Consider the following 24,885-nt stretch of genomic DNA (forward strand, 5'->3'; position numbering starts at 1 on the left):
TACACACACACATACACACACACACATACACACACACACACACATACACACACACACACACACACACACACACACACACACACACACACACACACACACACACACACACACACACACACACACACACACACAGCAACAAGCACTTGTAAGCTGTAGTACACACGCAAACACACACACAGGATTTCACACCGTCCTGTGAACTGACCATCTGAACCTCGCTCCTTCTCTCTCCCTCTCTTCCTATCCTAGCTAGAGACCTATCTCTACCTTTCTCGCTCTTTACCTATATCTCTCTCTCTACCTATCACTCTCTACCTATCACTCTCTACCTATCTCTCTCTCTTCCCTCTCCCATCTCTCCCCTCTAACATCTCTTACCTCTAACACCTCCCCCCCTCTAACATCTCTCCCCTCCCATTATCTCTCCCGTCTCCCTTTCCCCATCTCTCCCCTCCTCCCCTCCCTCTCCCCCTAGCCTCTCCCCTCTCGCTCTTCCATCCCCCCCTCTTTCCCCCTTCTCCCCCTCTCTCCCCCCTCTGTCTCCCCCTCTCTTTGCCTTCTCTCTCTCTCTCTCTCCCTCCCTCTCTCCCTCCCTCTCTCTCTCTCTCCCTCCCTCTCTCCCTCTCTCCCTCTCTCTCTCTCCCTCTCTCCCTCTCTCTCTCTCTCTCTCTCTCTCTCTCTCTCTCTCTTCCCCATTTTCCTTTCTAACTCTCCCCCTCTCCTACCTTTCCCTTCACTCTCCCTCCCCCTCTCTCTCTCACTCGCTCCCCCTCTCTCCCTCTCTCCCTCACTCTCCCTCTCTCCCTCTCTTGCTCTCTCTCTTCCCCATTTTCCCTTCTAACTCTCCCCCTCTCCTACCCGTCAATTCACTCTCTCTCCCCCTCTCTCTCTCTCACTCTCACTCTCTCTTCCCCTTTTTCCTTCTCTCTATCCCCCTCTCTCTAACTTCCCTTCTCTCTCTCTCTCTCTCTCTCTCTCTCTCTCTCTCTCTCTCTCTCTCTCTCTCTCTCTCTTCTCTATTTTTCCCTTCTCACTCTCCCCCTCTCCTTCCCTTCCCTCCTCTCTCTTTCCCCCTCTCACACTCTCTCTCCCCCTTTCCCTTCTCACTCTTCCCATCTCTCTCTCATTCTACCTTTCCCTTCTCTCTTCTCTCACAAAAAAAAAAATGGTGGGGATTCGCAGGAACCAAGGATCAGATGAGAATGGTTCTGGCAGGGAGGAGTGGATGGAGGAGCAGTGGAAAAGGATGGAACAAGAGTGGGAGAGAAAATTAGGAGAGCTTTCTGAAAAAATGGAGAAAGAGCTCTCTGTGAAATTGGAAAAGAGGTTGGAGAAGGAGACAAAGAATTGGGAGGCACAAGTCGAAACTACAGTAGCCAAGATAAGGGTCCTAGAAGATGAGATAAATAGGCTGAAGCGAGTTACTGGGGCAGTGACCAGAGAAGACACAGCATATGAAGCTGCGAGGCTGAACAGGAAGGAAGGAATTATGAATTATGCTAAGGTCATATCAGCCTGCCAAGGAGGACCAAGGAGTGAAAGGGAAGAACAGCAGGTTGCAGATGGAGAGGGTGATAGGTCGAATGCTGAGGCACAACCATGCTATCAAGAGCCACTGGAAAAAACAAGGAAGAAACTGACCACATACAGGCAGGATCCAGAGTCACAGAGGGTGAGGCAATGGGAGGAGGAAAGGGCAAAATCAGTGTTTATCCATGGGCTTCAGGAGAGAGAGGAAAGGACACACACTGAAAGGCAGCAGGAAGAAAGAAAGGAGATTGAGAAAATCATCACGGAAATAGGTGAAGAGATGGACGAGATTGTAAATTTTCAGAGAATAGGGGGGTACTCGAAGGGGAGAAACCGTCCAATCAAGCTGATTCTCAGGACGGAAACAGTGCGGAACAGGATCCTCCAAGAGAAACCACGATTGAAATACTCGGAAGAGTACAAGAGGGTGTTCCTAGACAGAGACAGAACAAAATCAGAACGACAGCAGCTGAGGGAGAGGACAAAAAAGCGAAAGGAGCTAGGAAAAGAGACAAGGATGGAACCAGCAGAGGTCAGTCAGAGCAGAACAGAACAGCAAGGGCAAGCACACACACAACTATTCTCAGAACCATACAACCTATCACACCATCCCAACACACACTACAATCCATACCCACAGCCTCCACCCAACACCGAGCTATAGAATCCCACAGTATGCCACCAGGTCTCCCACCCTCACAGGCCCCCCAAACCACAGTGTTGGAATGGAAACTAAAGGTATGGTACACAAACGCTGATGGAATAACAAATAAGTGGGAGGAGTGGCATGAAAGAGTCAAAGAAGCATCACCGGACATCATAGCTCTCACAGAAACCAAGCTTACAGGTATGATAACAGATGCCATCTTTCCAACAGGATACCAAATCCTGAGGAAAGACAGAGGGAACAGGGGGGGTGGAGGAGTGGCATTGCTGATCAAAAATCGCTGGAATTTTGATGAGCTGGAGAGAGGAGACAGCGGAGAAGAAAGTGATTACATAGTGGGAACACTTCACTCTGGAGGTCCCAAGGTGGTAATAGCAGTGATGTATAACCCACCACAGAACAGCAGGAGGCCAAGGCAAGAGTACGACGAGAGCAATAGAGCGATGGTTGACACACTGGCTAGAGTGGCAAGAAGAGCTAATGCATGCAGGGCAAAGCTCCTGATCATGGGTGACTTTAACCACAAGGAGATCGACTGGGAGAACATGGACCCACATGGGGGCCAAGATACATGGAGGGCTAAGATGATGGAGGTGGTACTGGAAAACTTCATTTGCCAACACGTAAGGGACACTACAAGAGAGAGAGGAGAGGATGAACCAGCAAGGCTGGACTTAGTATTCACCTTGAGTAGTGCAGATATTGAGGACATCACATATGAAAGACCTCTTGGGGCCAGTGATCATGTGGTTTTAAGCTTCGAATAAACAGTAGAGCTACCAGTGGAGGGAGAAGCTGGAAGGCCAGGACGAATGAAGCCAAACTACAAGAAAGGGGACTACACAGGAATGAGGAACTTCCTGAACGGGGTTCAGTGGGACAGAGAACTGGCAGGGAAGCCAGTTAATGAGATGATGGAATATGTAGCAACAAAATGCAAGGAGGCTGAGGAGAGGATTGTACCCAAGGGTAACAGGAATAATGAAAAAGCCAGGATGAGCCCATGGTTTACCCAAAGGTGCAGGGAGGCAAAAACCAAGTGTGCTAGGGAATGGAAGAAATATAGAAGGCAAAGGACCCAGGAGAATAAGGAGAACAGTCGTAGAGCCAGAAACGAATATGCACAGATAAGAAGGGAGGCCCAAAGACAATATGAAAATGACAAAGCAGCGAAAGCCAAATCTGACCCGAAACTGTTGTACAGCCACATCAGGAGGACAACAACAGTCAAGGACCAGGTAATCAGGCTAAGGAAGGAAGGAGGAGAGACAACAAGAAATGACCGTGAAGTATGTGAAGAACTCAACAAGAGATTCAAAGAAGTGTTCACAGAGGAGACAGAAGGGACTCCAGAAAGACGGAGAGGTGGGGCACACCACCAAGTGCTGGACACAGTGCACACAACCGAGGAAGAAGTGAAGAGGCTTCTGAGTGAGCTAGATACCTCAAAGGCAATGGGGCCAGATAACATCTCCCCATGGGTATTGAGAGAGGGAGCAGAGGCGCTATGTGTACCCCTAACAACAATATTCAATACAACTATCGAAACAGGGAGATTGCCTGAGGCATGGAAGACAGCAAATGTAGTCCCAATCTTTAAAAAAGGAGACAGACATGAAGCATTAAACTACAGACCAGTGTCACTGACATGTGTAGTATGCAAAATCATGGAGAAGATTATCAGGAGAAGAGTGGTGGAACACCTAGAAAGGAATGATCTCATCAACAGCAGCCAGCATGGTTTCAGGGACGGGAAATCCTGTGTCACAAACCTACTGGAGTTCTATGACATGGTGACAGCAGTAAGACAAGAGAGAGAGGGGTGGGTGGATTGCATTTTCTTGGACTGCAAAAAGGCGTTTGACACAGTTCCACACAAGAGATTGGTGCAAAAACTGGAGGACCAAGCAGGGATAACAGGGAAGGCACTACAATGGATCAGGGAATACTTGTCAGGAAGACAGCAGCGAGTCATGGTACGTGGCGAGGTGTCAGAGTGGGCACCTGTGACCAGCGGGGTCCCGCAGGGGTCAGTCCTAGGACCAGTGCTGTTTCTGCTATTTGTGAACGACATGACGGAAGGAATAGACTCTGAGGTGTCCCTGTTTGCAGATGACGTGAAGTTGATGAGAAGAATACACTCGATCGAAGACCAGGCAGAACTACAAAGGGATCTGGACAGGCTGCAGACCTGGTCCAGCAATTGGCTCCTGGAGTTCAATCCCACCAAGTGCAAAGTCATGAAGATTGGGGAAGGGCAAAGAAGGCCGCAGACGGAGTACAGTCTAGGGGGTCAGAGACTACAAACCTCACTCAAGGAAAAAGATCTTGGGGTGAGTATAACACCAGGCACATCTCCTGAAGCGCACATCAACCAAATAACTGCTGCAGCATATGGGCGCCTAGCAAACCTCAGAACAGCATTCCGACATCTTAATAAGGAATCGTTCAGGACCCTGTACACCGTATACGTTAGGCCCATATTGGAGTATGCGGCACCAGTTTGGAACCCACACCTAGCCAAGCACGTAAAGAAACTAGAGAAAGTGCAAAGGTTTGCAACAAGACTAGTCCCAGAGCTAAGAGGTATGTCCTACGAGGAGAGGTTAAGGGAAATCAACCTGACGACACTGGAGGACAGGAGAGATAGGGGGGACATGATAACGACATACAAAATACTGAGAGGAATTGACAAGGTGGACAAAGACAGGATGTTCCAGAGATTGGACACAGTAACAAGGGGACACAGTTGGAAGCTGAAGACACAGATGAATCACAGGGATGTTAGGAAATATTTCTTCAGCCACAGAGTAGTCAGTAAGTGGAATAGTTTGGGAAGCGATGTAGTGGAGGCAGGATCCATACATAGCTTTAAGCAGAGGTATGATAAAGCTCACGGCTCAGGGAGAGTGACCTAGTAGCGATCAGTGAAGAGGCGGGGCCAGGAGCTCGGACTCGACCCCCGCAACCTCAACTAGGTGAGTACAACTAGGTGAGTACACACACACACACACACAGTCATCTGCGCTACACTGAATGGTAATGTACACTGTATGGATTAGAGAAGTTAAGGTTTACTGGGAGTTTAAAATGAATAGTTGGTGCATCAGGATAATTTCAATCAAAAAGAATAAATCCACATTAAATATGGGACTTTCAGCGAGGAGGGAAGTTAAAGTCAGCACATGAGGGCGGTGAAGGTGTCAAAAGTGACGTAGACGTGTTCTTTAATATATAACGCAATGAACTGATAACACGTCGATGATAATGACATGTTCAAGTTACGTTATTGTTTTAGATGACATTTCGTTCACCAGGGACTTTATCAACTAATACGAACGAATAAAGTTCATGAAGGACGAGGAGGCTTCTACAACATCAGCATAACTCGCACACTGTGTCGTGATCATAATGCTGGCGGCATAATTCATTATTTTATACATGATTACACGACCCTGTAGTACTCGCAGAAGCGCCTTTCTGTTTCTTCATGAGGTGTCGGTGTATGAGTTGTGTATCTGATACGTAATCTGGAGAGCGCAGTGTCCTGTACTCGACAGGAACCGAACTGCGGCTTATAATCATAATAATAATAAAAATATAATGGAAAACAGCGTGTTGGTCACTAACTCAAATCAATGTATTTACATAAACAGGATAAGATCAGAAATCTGTTGTCCTTCCTTACCTAATTTCACAGCCCACACCAGGCGAACCTTGCAGTTCCTTTGCGTTTATCTTACGTTGATTCCGGGGGTCACAGGAACTGCAGCCCGGCCCAAAATCAGGCCTTCCAGCTGCTGGCTTCATCCACCAGGTTGTTGGTGCCGGCTGCATGAAGTCCAACGCATGCACCACAGCTCAGCTGATCAGGAAATGACTTGAGGAACACATCAAGTTTTTTCTTGAAGACAGCCAGACGTTTGTTGGTAATTCCTTTATGTACAGAGAAGTTGATGTCCTCTTACACATATTGAGCTCTCTTAGTGTACTCATTGCTCCCTTGCTTCTTATTGAAGGTATTTTGCTCTCTCTGTCAAGTCTCTTGTTTTCACATGGCGTGATTTCGGTTTGTTGATTTGGGACCAGTTCCTTAGGGATTTTCCGAGAGTAAATTTTTTATGTATCTCTTTCGCCTATGTTCTAAGAAGTAGAATTCAAGGGACTTCAAGTCTTTCCAGTAGCTCAGGTGTTTGAATATATACGGGCAGTGAGGTTATCTGTACATCTGTAGCTCAGTAATATCGCATGCCTTGAAGGGGGGTTGTCAGTATGCGACAGTATTCCAGGCTGGAGAGAACAAGTGACTAGAGGAGTTTTATCATTGTCTCAGTGTTTCTTGTTTCGGATGTATTGGATATCCAACTTGTTATTTTTCTTGCAGGTCCTGGAGAGGCATGTGCTTTTTATTCACATTTTGACATTTCCTTTGATGGTTGCATTGGCATGTTGTATTTTTGTAATTACCAGTTGGGCCATGTTTGCAGATGTCTCAAGCTAGAATTTACACAATTCGAGTTTTCGTTGGCTGTGGTTTTAGAGGTTTTTAATTTTCAGTTGATGGAATTTCTAATATGTATCAGAGCCTGAATCACCAACAACAGCTAAGTGCTACCACTAGCTCCACCAATTCGAAAGCTAAGACCAGCTCCTGAACCACCTGGATAGCCAGAAGTAGAATCACCAGTACCAGCGTCAATTTCAGTAATTGTGACTCATGATATGTGCGCTGTCGTCAAAATCTTGTGAGGGATGTTACTCCAGTAATGTCAATCCTGATATCTATTTCGGTTTTGGTGGTCTGTATCAAATTGATTTTGATCTTAGTGACAGTTTATTTTTGTGCAAGGTCAAGCAAGCCTAAAATGAGCGACGCTTATCTGAGGTAGGGATGCTGGCCAGTTTGTCTGTAATCTTTAATAATAAACCCATATCTGTGTCAGATAGCCAGAGGGAGAGTGATTTTGTAGTGCCTTGTCTCCCTCGGCCAGATCAATAAATTCTTTTCCTAATTACTTAAGTTCACATTATGGCTTGTGACAGATGAAGACAACCTCAATAAATCTTCATTCGTAAAGTGGTCTCTCCGAGTCTGAGTTCTGACAGTAAGTATGATTTGTCTGGCAGTGTTGGTGGTGTATGATGTGAGAGCATTGGTGGTGGTGTATGATGTGAGAACAGTGTTGGTGGTGTATGATGTGAGAGAAGTGTTGGCGGTGTACGATGTGAGAATATGAGGGTGATGATCCTTGGGAATAGGGAGCGAAGGGTGACGGAGAGGAAGGGGAAGGGAGGTGACAGGGAGAAAAGGGGGGAGGACGGTCGTAGGGAGAAAATGAGGTAGGGAGTGTTAGGAAAGAGAAGGGCTGGGGATGACAGGAAGAAAGGAGGTGGGAAGCGTCAGAAAGGAAAGAAGAGGGAGAAGACAGGTAGAAAAGAGGGGGAGAGGTGTCAGGAACGGGGAAGGTGGCAGGAAAAGAAGGAATTAGCAGGGCGGAAGGGGATAGAGAGAGAGAGACAAACGCACAGCTTACTCACCATGTGTATGGGGTTGATAGATCCGAAGCTGCGTATGTACATCTCTATGTAGACTCTGGTGGCTGTACCTGGGGAAGAGTTGAAGTTAAGTATTTATGTTCATATTCATTGTTCAGGTAAAATCATTCCTTTATCTCAGTGTCAACAGACGTTTCCAGGTGTTATTCTTCTGTTTTGAAAATTTATTTTAAACTGAGTGTCAAGGCAGTGTGGGTTCTCAGTACTGCAATTTAGAAACTTTACATTAAGTGCTCAAGCCTCGTCTAATCTTCAGTTTTTCCTTAACAAGAGTTGTGTAAAGTTGATACATTTCCTTCAAGAAGTGGTCAGGAAAAGTAAAAAATTTACTTCTCATATTATTTAGCATTTTGTTTCGGAATTGTCTTTAATTAATTTTCTGCATTTAAATGATCTAATTTTTTTTAAGGAGTAAGATGAAAGTTAGGAAGAAGAGCTACATCTACAGGCGGAGACGAAGAATCACAGATCTTCAGAGGCTGCAGACTCTCCGAAGAACGAAGAGAAACACTTGACAGAGAAAAAAATATTGGCCTCAAATAGAATTAAGCAGACTTAGCCCCACTAGACAATAGTGGGAGCAAAATAATCGCAAAAAAAAGACCGATAGCACTGATATTCTATATTGCCACAATATTATAAAAACCTTTGAAAGAGTTTTATGAATCATAATTAATAAACACAATAATTTACCAAAATTGCACAACCCAGGACTATTAATATGGATATTATGAAAGTCGCTCCTGCCTCTCGCAGCTACTGGACCATAACCGCAAGTCCTGAATACATTAAAAGAGTCAAAATGCAAATGTATTATACACAGACTTTGCCAAAGCATTCGACAAGTGTGATCAAGGTGCAACAGTGCATAAAATATATGCAAAAAGAATAACTGTAAAAAGGGGCATATGGATTTTTAACTTTCTAACAAATATAATGCAAATTATGAACACAGTAATATCAGAGGCTGCCACAGTGAAAATTTCTGTTCAAGGTACAATACTCGCTCCAATTTCCTTCTTATCTTCATCTCTGACAGAGTATAAATAGTAGTACTGTATCATTTTTTTAGAAGATACTAGAATTTGATAATAGAAGTTGATATAAGTCAAGTTTACCAGTTGTGGGCAACAAAAAATAATATAAAGTTCAGTACGATGCTATGGAAAATTTGAGAAAAACAGTTAAATGAAATGTGAGACAGATGAACAGATTTCAAAGACACACACACACACACACACACATTATATATATATATATATATATATATATATATATATATATATATATATATATATATATATATATATATATATATATATATATATATATATATATATATATATATATATATATATATATATATATATATATATATATATATATATATATATATATATATATATATATATATATGCAAAACAACCACTCTGAAAGAATAGAGAAATTCCAAGCGCTTTCGTGACTACTCACATTATCCTTGATAATGTGAGTAGTCACGAAAGCGCTTGGAATTTCTCTATTCTTTCAGAGTGGTTGTTTTGCATATTCTGAAATCACCTGTTTACTGTGATCTTATTGCATATATATATATATATATATATATATATATATATATATATATATATATATATATATATATATATATATATATATATATATATATATATATATATATACTCACTGAAAACAAGAAAATTTGCGCACAGGTTAGCAAAAAAATCGAAGGTAACACAGTGGGAGCAATAAGAATAATTACAAGTGACGACACTGTAGCCCCCAAGGATGAGACCACGGCCCAAGCACTAAGAGACTAGCATCCAACCAGGGACACCATAGCCATCAACGACAACCCTGAGGAAGACCCTATCACTGAACAATTAATTTTGCCAGAATCGGAAGTCTATAAGGCGATCGTGTCATTTCCAGCAGGATCTGCAGGAGGTTACACTGGAATTCGACCTCAGCACCTCAAAGAGATGGTAAATCCAGTACTCGGTGAATCTGCATCAATTCTTCTCACCGAGTTAACGATCAGACCCATTGCAGTTGGAAACACTCTCCGCCGTCTCGTTGCCAAAGCAGCAGTGAGAAACATTCGCCAAGAAGCTGCCACTTTACTCCAGCCACACCAACTGGGCTTTGGAGTCTCTCAAGGTAGTGAAGCTGCAGCTCATGCCGCAAGGGCCTACATCAGGGACCTACCAGAAGACAAGGCCATAGTCAAACTTAATTTTAGAAATGCCTTTAATATGGTGAAGAGAGATGCTGTTTTGCCAGCTGTTCGGGATCAGTTTCCCAGTCTTTTTCCCTTCATTTCAGCCGGCTACAGGAAACCCTCAATTCTTTTGTTTGGAGAACATGAAATTCAATCATCAGAGGGTGTTCAGCAGGGTGACCCACTCGCTCCACCTCTCTTCTGCCTGGCAGTAAGAGAACTAACTTCCAGCCTACGCAGTGAGCTCAATATCTGGTACCTGGATGAAGGCACTCTGGCAGGTACTGAAGAGTCCCTGGTGGGGGACCTACAACTGGTGAAAACACAGGGAGAAGACTTGGGACTCATCCTCAATCCCTCCAAGTGTGAAATCATCACAGCGAACCAGGAAATAATCAAAGCTGTGCGAAGAATCCTCCCGGAAGTCTCAGCTACCACCCCAGCACCACTGGGTCACCAGGCCATCGACACTGTCCTCAGGGACAAATTGAATGACCTAATGAGAATGGAGGAGAGAATAAGCGATCTTGATGCCCATGATGCCCATGATGCTCTGTATCTCCTCACAAGGTGTCTTACTATGCCAAGACTCACTTACTTCTTGAGGTGTGCACCCTCTTTTGACAACCCAACACTCGATGAATATGACGCACACCTGAGATCAACTTTTAAGAAGGCACTGAACCTGTCACTAGAGGCTGAACAATGGGATCAGGCAACCCTCCCAGTGCGACTGGGAAGTATAGGGGTGCGTAAAGCAACGCATGTTGCTTTACCTGCTTTTCTGTCTTCGTTTTTGGCTTCCAGTGCATTAGTCAAGAAGATAGTTCCCGAACGCTTGAGAGACGTGGTAGGAGCTCAAGACCCCAGGTTTACTGAAGCAGCGATTCGGTGGGACACTCTTAAAGACTCCTCCAGCAGACCAGCTCCTCCCAAACAGCACAAACAGTCCCACTGGGACAAACCGATCATGGAAAAAATCGCCAACACAATGCTCTCCAGTGCTTCAGGAAAGAACAAAGCTCGTCTCCTGGCAGTGAAGGCACCACACTCAGGAGATTTCCTGCTAGCTGTCCCCAATTCCTCCCTGGGCACCCGTCTCGACCCACAGGCCATCGGATTGGTGTTGCTCTTCGCCTAGCCGCCCCCATCCTCACCGAACATAGGTGTATTTGCGGCAGGGCGACAGCTGATCAATTCGGACTTCATGGTCTCGCGTGTCACACAGCAGAAGGGAAGTATGCCAGACATGAGGAGGTCAATGACATCATAAAGAGAAGCCTCGCCACAGCCCGTTGCCCAGCTCAACGGGAACCCCAAGTACAGAGGTCTGATGGAAGTCAAAAGCGTCCTGATGGAGCCACTACGCTACCCTGGAAGGATGGAAAGCAGATTGCCTGGGACTACACCTGTGCTGCCACATTGGCAGACACCTACTTGCCATACTCCGTAGTGGAAGGGGGTGGAGCTGCCAGCCACAGGGAGACCCAGAAGATCCGAAAATATGAAGACCTTCCCCCTTGCTATAACTTCATTCCAATAGGGTCGGAGACCCTTGGAGCATGGGGCAAGTGTGCTCTAAAGTTCCTTAAAGAACTGGGTGAAAAGCTCATCATAGAAACCAAGGACCACAGGGCGACCAGCTTCCTGCTTCAGAGACTCAGTGTTGCGATCCAGAGAGGAAATGCCTGCAGCATTCTGGGCACGCGGCCGACCGCAGGGGAGCTGGACGAAGTATTAGAGACGTAGCTCTGAGTTACCTATGTTATTTTACTTTCTGTTGTATTTTTGTAAATGTTTGGCCAATGTATTTTGTCTTTAAATAAAACATACTTGAAATATAGGGGGGTGGTAGGAGAAAATTCTCAAACAGCTTCAGGGAGAACCTTGAGTTTTCCCTGAAGCAAGTTTATTCTTTTCTCTGAGGATGAGGGTCCCCAGGACAGTTCTAGAGGTGGTACCTCCCTATATTTTATATATATAGATATATATATATAATTTTGTACCATAAGAATCTTATAAAACCTATCTAACCTTATTATAACAAGAGCAATTTAATTTAGCCTAATCCATCTAAATATATTTTATATAAGTTTACAGTAATTTAATAATAAAGAAACGCAATGAAATATAGTTTTTCGTTAGGTTCAGAATGATTTTTGCGAACTTGTTGCACACACAAATTTTCGCTTACCATATTCGGCAAGAAGACCGTTGCTATTTAAGCCAAAATAGCAATTTTTACCTATATGGCACGATATATATATATATATATATATATATATATATATATATATATATATATATATATATATATATATATATATATATATATATGCAATAAGATCACAGTAAACAGGTGATTTCAAAAATTTGTGAAGAATTTAATAATACACTGGACAAATATTTTTTAAATTTTCTTGGGTAGAATAGCTTGGGGGTGAGTTGTGCAAAGGACCTATCCAAGTTGGCTCGCCGCGCGTCACGTGTTTAACCGTTGTGGGATCTGATAGTGAGGTGCTGGCCGGACCCCTTATATAGCTTCCTTGGATGCTTCACTTTCATAGTTCCTTGATAATGTGAGTAGTCACGAAAGCGCTTGGAATTTCTCTATTCTTTCAGAGTGGTTGTTTTGCATACATATATATATATACATATATATACATATACATATATATACATATATATATATATATATATATATATATATATATATATATATATATATATATATATATATATATATAAATGTATATATATATATATATAAATATCTATATATATATATATATAGATATATATATATGTCGTGCCGAATAGGCAGAACTTGCGATCTTGGCTTAAATAGCAACGCTCATCCTGTTATATAGGACAAGCGAAAATTTGTGTATGCAATAATTTCGCCAAAATCATTCTGAACCTAAAGAAAAATATATATATTTCACTGTGTTTGTTTAGTATTAAATTACTGTAAACAAATCTAAAATATATTTAGTTGGGTTAGGCTAAAATAAATTGTTCTTGTTATAATAAGGTTAGGTAAGTTTTCTAAGATTCTTTTGGTGCAAAATTATAAATTTTTACATTAACATTAATGAAAAAAATATATCTTTAAACGTATAAGAGAAAATTTCAGAAAGGACTTAATTTTAAACGAGTTCTTACATATTCTTATATATATATATATAGGGAGATACCACCTCTAGAACTGTAATAGGGACCCTCATCCTCATATATATATATAAACATTGATCTCTGGCTGAAGGAGACTCGAACCTACGAACCTTGGAACAAGGTACGCAGTGCTTTACCAATCTCACCACACTGGACCAATACCTTGGAGTCCAGCTTGCGCTAGACTTTGATCCAAGGCAGCCAGGGAGAAGGCTTACAGCTTTTTCATCTCATCCCCTGCATGCATCAGCCTTACTAGAGATATTAACAATGCAAGGAATTCGCAAGAGCAGGCGAAATATGCACAAACACTGATCTCTGGCTGAAGGAGACTCGAACCTACTCTAGTAAGGCTGATGCATGCAGGGGATGAGATGAAAAGCTGTAAGCCTTCTCCCTGAAAGCTGGCTGCCTTGGATCAAAGTCTAAAATGTCTAATTTTCTTTGTAGTTTGTTTTTGAATTCATTACAAATTCTTCTGAGTTTATTATAGCAATGATCCAATATATATATATATATATATATATATATATATATGTATATATATATATATATATATACATATGTATATATATATATATGTATATATATATGTATATATATATATATATATATGTATATATATGTATATATATATATATATATGTATATATATATATGTATATATATATATATATATATATATATATATGTATATATATGTATATATATATATATATGTATATATGTCGTGCCGAATAGGCAGAACTTGCGATCTTGGCTTAAATAGCAACGCTAATCTTGCCATATAGGACAAGCGAGAATTTGTGTATGCAATAATTTCGCAAAAATCATTCTAAACCTAACGAAAAAAATATATTTCATTGTGTTTGTTTAGTATTAAATTACTGTAAACGCATTTAAAATATATTTAGTTGGATTACGTTAAAATAAATTGTGCTTGTTATAATAAGGTTAGATAAGTTTTCTAAGATGCTTTTGGTGCAAAATTAAAATTTTTTCCATTAACATTAATGAAAAAAATATATCTTTAAACGTATAAGAGAAATTTTTAGAAAGAACTTAATTTTAAATGAGTTCTTGCTAATTGACCAGTTTTACATATTCGGCACGACATTATATATATATATATATATATATATATATATATATATATATATATATATATATATATATATACCCACAGAACAAGTGGTATTAATCAATAACAACACTGCACTAGTCAAAGAGCCGAACCCATGCTGTTTTGGCCCACCTCGTGGTGAGAGAAAACGCATGACGCTTTTGACCACTAGACCACACAATCCTTAACAATGGTACATCCAGCCAAGCTAGATGTTGTACCCACCATCGAAGGACATACGGTGGTGTGGATGCCTCTGAGCTAATTTCATTCTACTCCTTTGCTTGTGTATTAGCTCAACAAGCAGTATATTATATTACTGTACCCACGGAACAAGTGGTATTGATCAATAACAACACTGCACTAGCCAAGGATAGTGGGTACAATTTAGCTTGGTTGATGCACCATTGTTAAGGTTTGTGTGGTCTAGTGGTCTAAAGCGTCATGCGTTTTCTCTCATCATGAGGCTGGCCAAAACAGCATGGGTTCGACTCCTTGGTTAGTGCAGTGTTGTTAATATGTGTATGTGTGTGCGTGTGTACTCACCTAGTTGAGGTTGCAGGGATCGAGTCATAGCTCCTGGCCCCGCCTCTTCATTGGCCGCTACTGTGTGTGTGTGTGTTGTTCCGATAGGTAAAACTGGTCAGTTAGCAAGAACTTATTGAAAATTAAGTTCTTTCTAAAACTTTCTCTTATACGTTTAAAAATACATATTTTTTTTTTTTCAAAATAATTACTCCTCTTTTAGTTCTGAGATCATAGCGAGTAAAAATTAATCAGGTCATTGTTGGTGGCTAGCTGTAAGCTAAGAGAAAAGATCGCTTCTGTTGATAATATCCAAAAAGGGCAGAGTCGTTCTTCTCGTCATCTAAAGTGAACTGAGAGTGTATATTGTAGACTTAAGGATGGATATATATATATATATATATATATATATATATATATATATATATATATATATATATATATATATATATATATATATATATATATATATATATATGGTAGGTAAGTTTGGGGTGCCAGGTGTAAATGATAATGGGAGCCCTTTGATTGAACTTTGTATAGAAAGGGGTTTAGTTATAAGTAATACATATTTTAAGAAAAAGAGGATAAATAAGTATACAAGATATGATGTAGGGCGAAATGACAGTAGTTTGTTGGATTATGTATTGGTAGATAAAAGACTGTTGAGTAGACTTCAGGATGTACATGTTTATAGAGGGGCCACAGATATATCAGATCACTTTTTAGTTGTAGCTACACTGAGAGTAAAAGGTAGATGGGATGCAAGGAGAATAGAAGCATCAGGGAAGAGAGACGTGAATGTTTATAAACTAAAAGAGGAGGCAGTTAGGGTAAGATATAAACAGCTATTGGAGGATAGATGGGCTAATGAGAGCATAGGCAATGGGGTCGAAGAGGTATGGGGTAGGTTTAAAAATATAGTGTTGGAGTGTTCAGCAGAAGTTTGTGGTTACAGGAAGGTGGGTGCGGGAGGGAAGAGGAGCGATTGATGGAATGATGATGTAAAGAGAGTAGTAAGGGAGAAAAAGTTAGCATATGAGAAGTTTTTACAAAGTAGAAGTGATGCAAGGAGGGAAGAGTATATGGAGAAAAAGAGAGAGGTTAAGAGAGTGGTGAAGCAATGTAAAAAGAGAGCAAATGAGAGTGTGGGTGAGATGTTATCAACAAATTTTGTTGAAAATAAGAAAAAGTTTTGGAGTGAGATTAACAAGTTAAGGAAGCCTAGAGAACAAATGGATTTGTCAGTTAAAAATAGGAGAGGAGAGTTATTAAATGGAGAGTTAGAGGTATTGGGAAGATGGAGGGAATATTTTGAGGAATTGTTAAATGTTGATGAAGATAGGGAAGCTGTGATTTCGTGTATGGGGCAAGGAGGAATAACATCTTGAAGGAGTGAGGAAGAGCCAGTTATGAGTGTGGGGGAAGTTCGTGAGGCAGTAGGTAAAATGAAAGGGGGTAAGGCAGCCGGGATTGACGGGATAAAGGTAGAAATGTTAAAAGCAGGTGGGGATATAGTTTTGGAGTGGTTGGTGCAATTATTTAATAAATGTATGGAAGAGGGTAAGGTACCTAGGGATTGGCAGAGAGCATGCATAGTTCCTTTGCATAAAGGCAAAGGGGACAAAAGAGAGTGCAAAAATTATAGGGGGATAAGTTTGTTGAGTATACCTGGTAAAGTGTATGGTAGAGTTATTATTGAAAGAATTAAGAGTAAGACGGAGAATAGGATAGCAGATGAACAAGGAGGCTTTAGGAAAGGTAGGGGGTGTGTGGACCAGGTGTTTACAGTGAAACACATAAGTGAACAGTATTTAGATAAGGCTAAAGAGGTCTTTGTGGCATTTATGGATTTGGAAAAGGCGTATGACAGGGTGGATAGGGGGGCAATGTGGCAGATGTTGCAGGTTTATGGTGTAGGAGGTAGGTTACTGAAAGCAGTGAAGAGTTTTTACGAGGATAATGAGGCTCAAGTTAGAGTATGTAGGAAAGAGGGAAATTATTTCCCAGTAAAAGTAGGCCTTAGAAAAGGATGTGTGATGTCACCGTGGTTGTTTAATATATTTATAGATGGGGTAGTAAGAGAAGTAAATGCGAGGGTCTTGGCAAGAGGCGTGGAGTTAAAAGATAAAGAATCACTCATAAAGTGGGAGTTGTCACAGTTGCTCTTTGCTGATGACACTGTGCTCTTGAGAGATTCTGAAGAGAAGTTGCAGAGATTGGTGGATGAATTTGGTAGGGTATGCAAAAGAAGAAAATTAAAAGTGAATACAGGAAAGAGTAAGGTTATGAGGATAACAAAAAGATTAGGTGATGAAAGATTGGATATCAGATTGGAGGGAGAGAGTATGGAGGAGGTGAATGTATTCAGATATTTGGGAGTGGACGTGTCAGCGGATGGGTCTATGAAAGATGAGGTGAATCATAGAATTGATGAGGGGAAAAGGGTGAGTGGTGCACTTAGGAGTCTGTGGAGACAAAGAACTTTGTCCTTGGAGGCAAAGAGGGGAATGTATGAGAGTATAGTTTTACCAACGCTCTTATATGGGTGTGAAACATGGGTGATGAATGTTGCAGCGAGGAGAAGGCTGGAGGCAGTGAAGATGTCATGTCTGAGGGCAATGTGTGGTATGAATATAATGCAGAGAATTCGTAGTTTGGAAGTTAGGAGGAGGTGCGGGATTACCAAAACTGTTGTCCAGAGGGCTGAGGAAGGGTTGTTGAGGTGGTTCGGACATGTAGAGAGAATGGAGCGAAACAGAATGACTTCAAGAGTGTATCAGTCTGTAGTGGAAGGAAGGCGGGGTAGGGGTCGGCCTAGGAAAGGTTGGAGGGAGGGGGTAAAGGAGGTTTTGTGTGCAAGGGGCTTGGACTTCCAGCAGACATGCGTGAGCGTGTTTGATAGGAGTGAATGGAGACAAATGGTTTTTAATACTTGACGTGCTGTTGGAGTGTGAGCAAAGTAACATTTATGAAGGGGTTCAGGGAAACCGGTAGGCCGGACTTGAGTCCTGGAGATGGGAAGTACAGTGCCTGCACTCTGAAGGAGGGGTGTTAATGTTGCAGTTTAAAAACTGTAGTGTAAAGCACCCTTCTGGCAAGACAGTGATGGAGTGAATGATGGTGAAAGTTTTTCTTTTTCGGGCCACCCTGCCTTGGTGGGAATAGGCCAGTGTGATAATAAAAAAAAATATATAATTAACAAGTTGGCCGTCTCTCACCGAGGCAGGGTGACCCAAAAAGAAAGAAAATCCCCAAAAAAGAAAATACTTTCATCATCATTCAACACTTTCACCTCACTCACACATAATCACTGTTTTTGCAGAGGTGCTCAGAACACAACAGTTTAGAAGCATATACGTATAAAGATACACAACATATCCCTCCAAACTGTTAATATCCCGAACCCCTCCTTTAGAGTGCAGGCATCGTACTTCCCATTTCCAGGACTCAAGTCCGGCTATATAAAAATAACCGGTTTCCCTGAATCGCTTCACTAAATATTACCCTGCTCACACTCCAACAGACCGTCAGGTCCCAAATACCATTCGTCTTCATTCACTCCTATCGAACACGCTCACGCACGCCTGCTGGAAGTCCAAGCCCCTCGAGCACAAAACCTCCCTTACCCCTTCCTTCCAACCTTTTCGAGGACGACCCCTACCCCGCCTTTCTTCTCCTACAGATTTAAACGCTCTCCATGTCATTATACTTTGATCCATTCTCTGTAAATGGCCAAACCGTCTCAACAACCCTTCTTCAGCCCTCTGACTAATACTTTTATTAACTCTACACCTTCTCCTAATTTCCACACTCCGAATTTTCTGCATAATATTCACACCACACATTGCCCTTAGACAGGACGTCTCCACTGCCTCCAACCGCCTTCTCGCTGCTGCATTCACAACCCAAGCTTCACACCCATATAAGAGTGCTAGTACTATATATATGTATATATATATAGTATATATATATACATATATATATATATATATATATATATATATATATATATATATATATATATATAATATAATATAAAAGTACTAGAGAGACCCAGTATACAAGACCGTAAGGTACACAGGGCTAATGAGTGTTAATAGTCATTAAAGCAGTATCTCACTTTTACACCCTAGTCAATAATATTTTATTGCTTGTAATAAGATTTTAAGTAGACACTGTGTATATACACGGACATACACACTTGATTGTGTGTGAACACTTAATTAAATGTCCACAATACTTGCCCTAATTAAAGAGCTCACCGACCGTGATGGTAGCTGATCATGTAGTGCTAGAAAATTGTTTGTAAACATTATTAAACTGCAATTTAATACTAATATTATCCACTGCATCCAAATCACATGTAAATAATCACAATAGTTCATTAACTAGGCCTAAATTGCTTATAATTACATTTAAGAAGCGCTAAACCCATTAGAATCAACTGGATTTAAAGCTTGTCGACTACACGATGGTCATTGAGACTTCATGTAACTTTCACTACCTGTCAGGAACATTTTGTTTCCTATAACAGGAACTGAAATAAACTCTGTATACACTGAGAGACATTTCTCAGTGTATATAACTTTATGTGTGACTTTAATAGCTCCCTGTTTAACACGTACAGTGTAGATCTAAAACAAGAGTTTATAATGATACAATACAGTGTGGTTGGATGCTAGGTCTGTCAGATCCACAGCCTGACGAGAGAAAGTTGAGACAGCGTCCTGCTGGTACCTTGTCTGGTGTGGTAGTGAGGCAGGCAAAAGCATGGTTTGGTGGAGTCAGGTCTAGGCTAGAACTAAGCCCACCAGACGACAGCACTAGGCCTAGCGGCATGAGCGAGAAATATTAAACTCGACAGCGGTTTCAAGAGTAATGTGGATTGGTGTCTACAATTATAACCTTAATTTTTAAAGGGGTGGACCGGTTAGCCAGGGGAAGGCCTCGGTCAGATGACCAAAAGCTCCAGCGGCGGGTGATCATATGACTAAGACCAGCTTCAGGAAACACTTATCCTGTTTCCTGACAAATCTTACCTAATCTAACCTTCAAGAGTAACATAAAGTACCTGTGTGAGCATAGGAGAAGTAACGTGTGAATGTGTTGAGTGTGCACCTGCCTTGTAGTCGCCTTGACTAAAATAATAATGGTAAATAAATACAAAGATATTTAAACAAATACTACATTAATGCAATATGGAAGCTTTGTAAATGACAACGTTTCGTTGGGTTTACTAACTTGCTAAAGTTTGTCAACCAAGTAAAGTCGTGACATTTATAAAATTTCCAGACGCCATTAATGTGTCTTGGTGATTCGGAGCCTTGACAGCAACTTAAGAATTCTTCTAATTTACCGTGATGTATGTATACATATATACAACTACTATTGAGTACAACCAGGCAATATTACTGTGAATATACACCGAGAGGCGTATATCTCTTTCTGAATATTCGCTGAAAATCTAATTGAATCCCTATTGCAGAAATGAGGGCAACCTCAAGTGGCGGAGCTTCCTTAATGACCCTCGTGTCGTCGATAGGATTTAAACCTAAAAGCATAAATCAGTATACGGTGGATGAAGCCTCCACCATTCCTTGCGCTGAATGATGTGTGCCTCTGGTGATATGCTCGACAATATGCTCACCTCTAGGTCTTTCTCCTTGAGTTAGGTCTGCAGCCTCTGTCACCTGAGCCTATATTCAGTTTCTGGTCTTCCTGCCGTTTCCCTAATTTTCATATTCGTCCATTTTCTGGGAGTGAATTCAAGTAAGTACTTTTCTGACCAATCTTGCAGTTTGTATAGATCCATCACTTATACATGTGCAGCAGGGATACATATGCCTCGTTGTGCTCCGGGTTATCTCGTGTTTTCCTCTAGCGCCTGGAACCAATCTTGGGCGGAAAACATTATATACTGAGTCAAAAAAGGAGAATTAGTGTGCACTACCTAGCAGAGTTTACTGCCAGAGGGGAATCATAGGCCTGTGTCCCGTGTGGAAAAAAAATAATAATAATTGAACTTTTCGTGTCAGAGGAAAGAAAGTCTCCCTGATAACATTGAGTATACATAGTGTATAGTGTATACTACAGTGGCTCCCTAGTATATTGATGATAAAGGCTAAAGTGTCATTTGAAAACAGGTGAATTTGTAAATGAAGTGATAAGCCTATAGAGGCAGGTGCCAGAAGTCGCCAGAAACTTACCACAGGTCAGCTGTTTTTAATAATCTTCCTGGCTTGCTAGTGTACTCGCATATAATCTAGTGATACCAGTGAATAGCAGAATACAGTGTTGTAGTAGCAACTAACCAGTATTATAATGGTACTTAGTGGAGTGGAGTGACTTTCATTAGTTTCTTTTTCTTGAAATACGAGACGTTACTGTGAATTTCATATAACCTGTAGTTACCAGCGGTCGCAATATACACAACGAGAAGCAATTATTACTACAGAAAAAGCGTCCTTCCTCCAAAATTTGCACCAGTCAACTATAGTGATAATATAGCATTTATTGTGGTGGAGACGGAAAAAAAAAAAAAAAAATAGAAAAGCCAGATACAGCGATTGATAAACAAGGGTTGAGGTCGACCGTTCGTCATTGTAGGAGCTGCCAGATATCACCGGCTCTTCAACACGCAAGTTATACTTTTGTATCAGTCAAATCACATATTACTCGGGTAGATAATTTCCAGTAGATCCTTCATGTGTTAGCTCAAATCACCGACCAGTATGTTTTAAATAAGTGACCCACTGATCAGAGCAGATCGACTGGTCCGAACCCTTGACTGGTCCGAACCCTTGACTGGTCCGAACCCGGGACTGGTTTCAAACAGTTTCGTTGGACAATAAAGCAGACTGTAAACGGATGGGGTTGTAGGCGCCCTTATAAACACAAACATTAAAAATCAGGAACGTGACGGTAAGCTGTCCAATATACAAAAAGAGTTAGAAACAGAAATACAAATAGCTAGAGCTTCATTTAAGGTTATTAATATAATATTCAAGAGGTTGCTAGTAGAATTGCAGTAAATCAACCATTCAAATCATTATGAAGCTGTGTGTAGTCTGTGGTCAGTCAAACAAACGGGCTTCCACATGGATAAATTGTCATTTTTGTGGAAATTGGTGTCACGCTCCTTGTGCAGATATCCCAGAACTAGCTACAAGCAGTATTAAAACAGAGAAGTGTTTTTGGGTATGCCCAAATGAGGAAAATCTGTGGACTAAAATCACAAGGGTATTAAAAGAGGACAACATCAAAGCTGCTTTCATAGAAAACCTGGAAGCTTTCTACAACAGATGGGAACATAAAAAGTCTGGGCTGAATGGTACTGCCCTTGATACTGGCCATGTAGTCACAAACTGTAAGGCTGGAGGTGATGTCCTGGTAGTCAGTAAATGTGGGGCTGATAGTGCTGTCCTGGGAGACAGTAATGGTGAAGCTGGAGGTGCTGTCCTGGGAGACAGAAATGGTGAAGCTGGAGATACTGTCCTGGGAGACAGTAATGGTGAAGCTGGAGATTTTGTCCAGGTAGTCGGGAATTATACGCAGGAAGGAATACATATAAATGACCTCATAGGGGACAGGAGCCATAGTAGGGAAACAAGTGTAGTCAAAGATAAGATAAAACCAATATTGCAAACTAGAAATACCGCAGGAAATAGCAAACAAGAGGACTCCAATAGCAATAGTGAGGATAAATTACCAAAAACAACTGGTGGGAGCTCCATTGTTGGTGCTAGGGAGGATAGAAGTAAGACAGGGAAACATGCACCAACAGGGAATACAGTCACAGAAACCCAAGGCAAGCGGAAACCAAGCCTGTGCACATACTATGCACTTGGTATCTGCTGGCATGGGAAATCTGGAAAAACAGATGGGACATGCAACTATGACCACCCTAGAAAATGCCATGCCCATATGACAACAGGAAAATGCAAACTCCCTTCCTGTAAGCTTTTTCACCCTGAAATGTGTACCTCTTCAGTACAGGAAAGACTGTGCTATAACTTAAATTGCCAGGCATACCATCTAAAGGGGACAAAAAGATACAAAACATCCAGGCCATGGGAAAACCTGGGTAGCCACAGCCACTCAAGAGGGAGAGGTTTTTTAGTGCCAGGAAGGAAAAAAAAACTGGCAGGAAATGGCAGAAATCGTACACCAAATCCAGTCATTCCTGGAGTGGAACCACAGTCGATGGCCTCCACTCCAAACCAACAGATACAGATACTAATGCCGGAAAAAAAATCCCCCCCCAGTACCAACAATACCACCAGTCCGATAACATTCTTCTTTGCAAATATACAGGGTCTAAAGCCAGCAACAAACAACAAAATACCTTTCATCCGTGGACTGCTTGCAGAGGCAAAGGCAATGTTCGCGGCTTTCACTGAGACCCACATAAAGGATCACTTGGACAACGAAATATGGATCCCAGGTTACAACCTATACAGATGTGACAGAGTGAACAGGCAAAAGGGGGGGGGGGTTGGCCTGTACATTGCAGAGTCACTTGTTTGCACAGAACTGCTTAATGCCTCAAATGATGTAGTGGAAGTTTTAGCAGTAAAGGTCGAGAACCAAAACCTAGTCATTGTGGTAGTCTACAAGCCTCCGGATGCAACATCCCAGCAATTCCAGGAACAGCTGTTAAAAATTGACCACTGTCTGGAAAATCTTCCAGCTCCTGCACCCAACATCTTGCTCCTGGGGGACTTCAACTTAAGGCACCTAAAATGGAGGAATATAGCAAATAATATTGTTGCAGTAATAACACCAGGAGGCAGCTCTGATGAAAACTCACACTCACACGAGCTTTTAAATCTCTGCACAAAATTCAATTTAAACCAGCAAATAATAGAGCCTACTAGACTGGAGAATACACTAGACCTCATCTTCACTAACAATGATGATCTGATAAGAAATGTCACCATATCAAAAACAATATACTCAGATCACAACATAATTGAGGTTCAGACATGTATGCGTGGAGCCCCAGACCGACAAAATGAGACTAGTCACGAGGGAGCATTCACCAAATTCAACTTCAATAACAAAAACATAAAGTGGGACCAAGTAAACCAAGTCCTAACCGATATAAGCTGGGAAGATATACTAAGCAACACAGACCCAAACTTATGCCTAGAACAGATTAACTCGGTGGCACTCGATGTATGCACAAGGCTTATTCCTCTAAGAAAAAGGAGGAGTAGATGTAAAATAGAAAGAGACAGGCGCTCCCTTTACAGGCGACGGAAAAGAATAACAGAGCGGCTAAAAGAGGTCAATATATCTGAAATGCGCAGGGAGACACTGGTCAGAGAAATAGCAAGCATCGAACTTAAGCTAAAAGAATCCTTTAGGAGTCAGGAATCGCGGGAAGAACTAAAAGCCATAAATGAAATCGAAAGAAACCCAAAGTATTTCTTCTCCTATGCCAAATCAAAATCGAGAACAACGTCCAGTATTGGGCCCCTACTTAAACAAGATGGGTCCTACACAGATGACAGCAAGGAAATGAGTGAGCTACTCAAGTCCCAATATGACTCAGTTTTTAGCAAGCCGCTAACCAGACTGAGAGTCGAAGATCAAAATGAATTTTTTATGAGAGAGCCACAAAATTTGATTAACACAAGCCTATCCGATGTTATCCTGACGCCAAATGACTTCGAACAGGCGATAAATGACATGCCCATGCACTCTGCCCCAGGGCCAGACTCATGGAACTCTGTGTTCATCAAGAACTGCAAGAAGCCCCTATCACGAGCCTTTTCCATCCTATGGAGAGGGAGCATGGACACGGGGGTCGTCCCTCAGTTACTAAAAACAACAGACGTAGCCCCACTCCACAAAGGGGGCAGTAAAGCAACAGCAAAGAACTACAGACCAATAGCACTAACATCCCATATCATAAAAATCTTTGAAAGGGTCCTAAGAAGCAAGATCACCACCCATCTAGAAACCCATCAGTTACACAACCCAGGGCAACATGGGTTTAGAACAGGTCGCTCCTGTCTGTCTCAACTACTGGATCACTACGACAAGGTCCTAAATGCACTAGAAGACAAAAAGAATGCAGATGTA

At 41.6% G+C, this 24,885-nt stretch overlaps 1 protein-coding gene across 1 annotated transcript in view; it reads right to left on the reverse strand.

Annotated features, from left to right (window-relative positions):
* LOC128686609 (glycine receptor subunit alpha-4-like) overlaps nucleotides 1–24,885 on the reverse strand; it is a 517,556-nt gene that overhangs the window by 66,259 nt on the left and 426,412 nt on the right. Inside the window, exon 3 of the mRNA XM_070084379.1 lies at nucleotides 7,736–7,803. Coding sequence (XP_069940480.1) covers nucleotides 7,736–7,803 — 68 coding nt within the window. The remainder of the gene's footprint in view (nucleotides 1–7,735; nucleotides 7,804–24,885) is intronic.

The sequence above is a fragment of the Cherax quadricarinatus genome, chromosome 12 (assembly GCF_038502225.1).
Source record: "Cherax quadricarinatus isolate ZL_2023a chromosome 12, ASM3850222v1, whole genome shotgun sequence".
In the NCBI taxonomy this organism is placed as follows: domain Eukaryota; kingdom Metazoa; phylum Arthropoda; class Malacostraca; order Decapoda; family Parastacidae; genus Cherax; species Cherax quadricarinatus.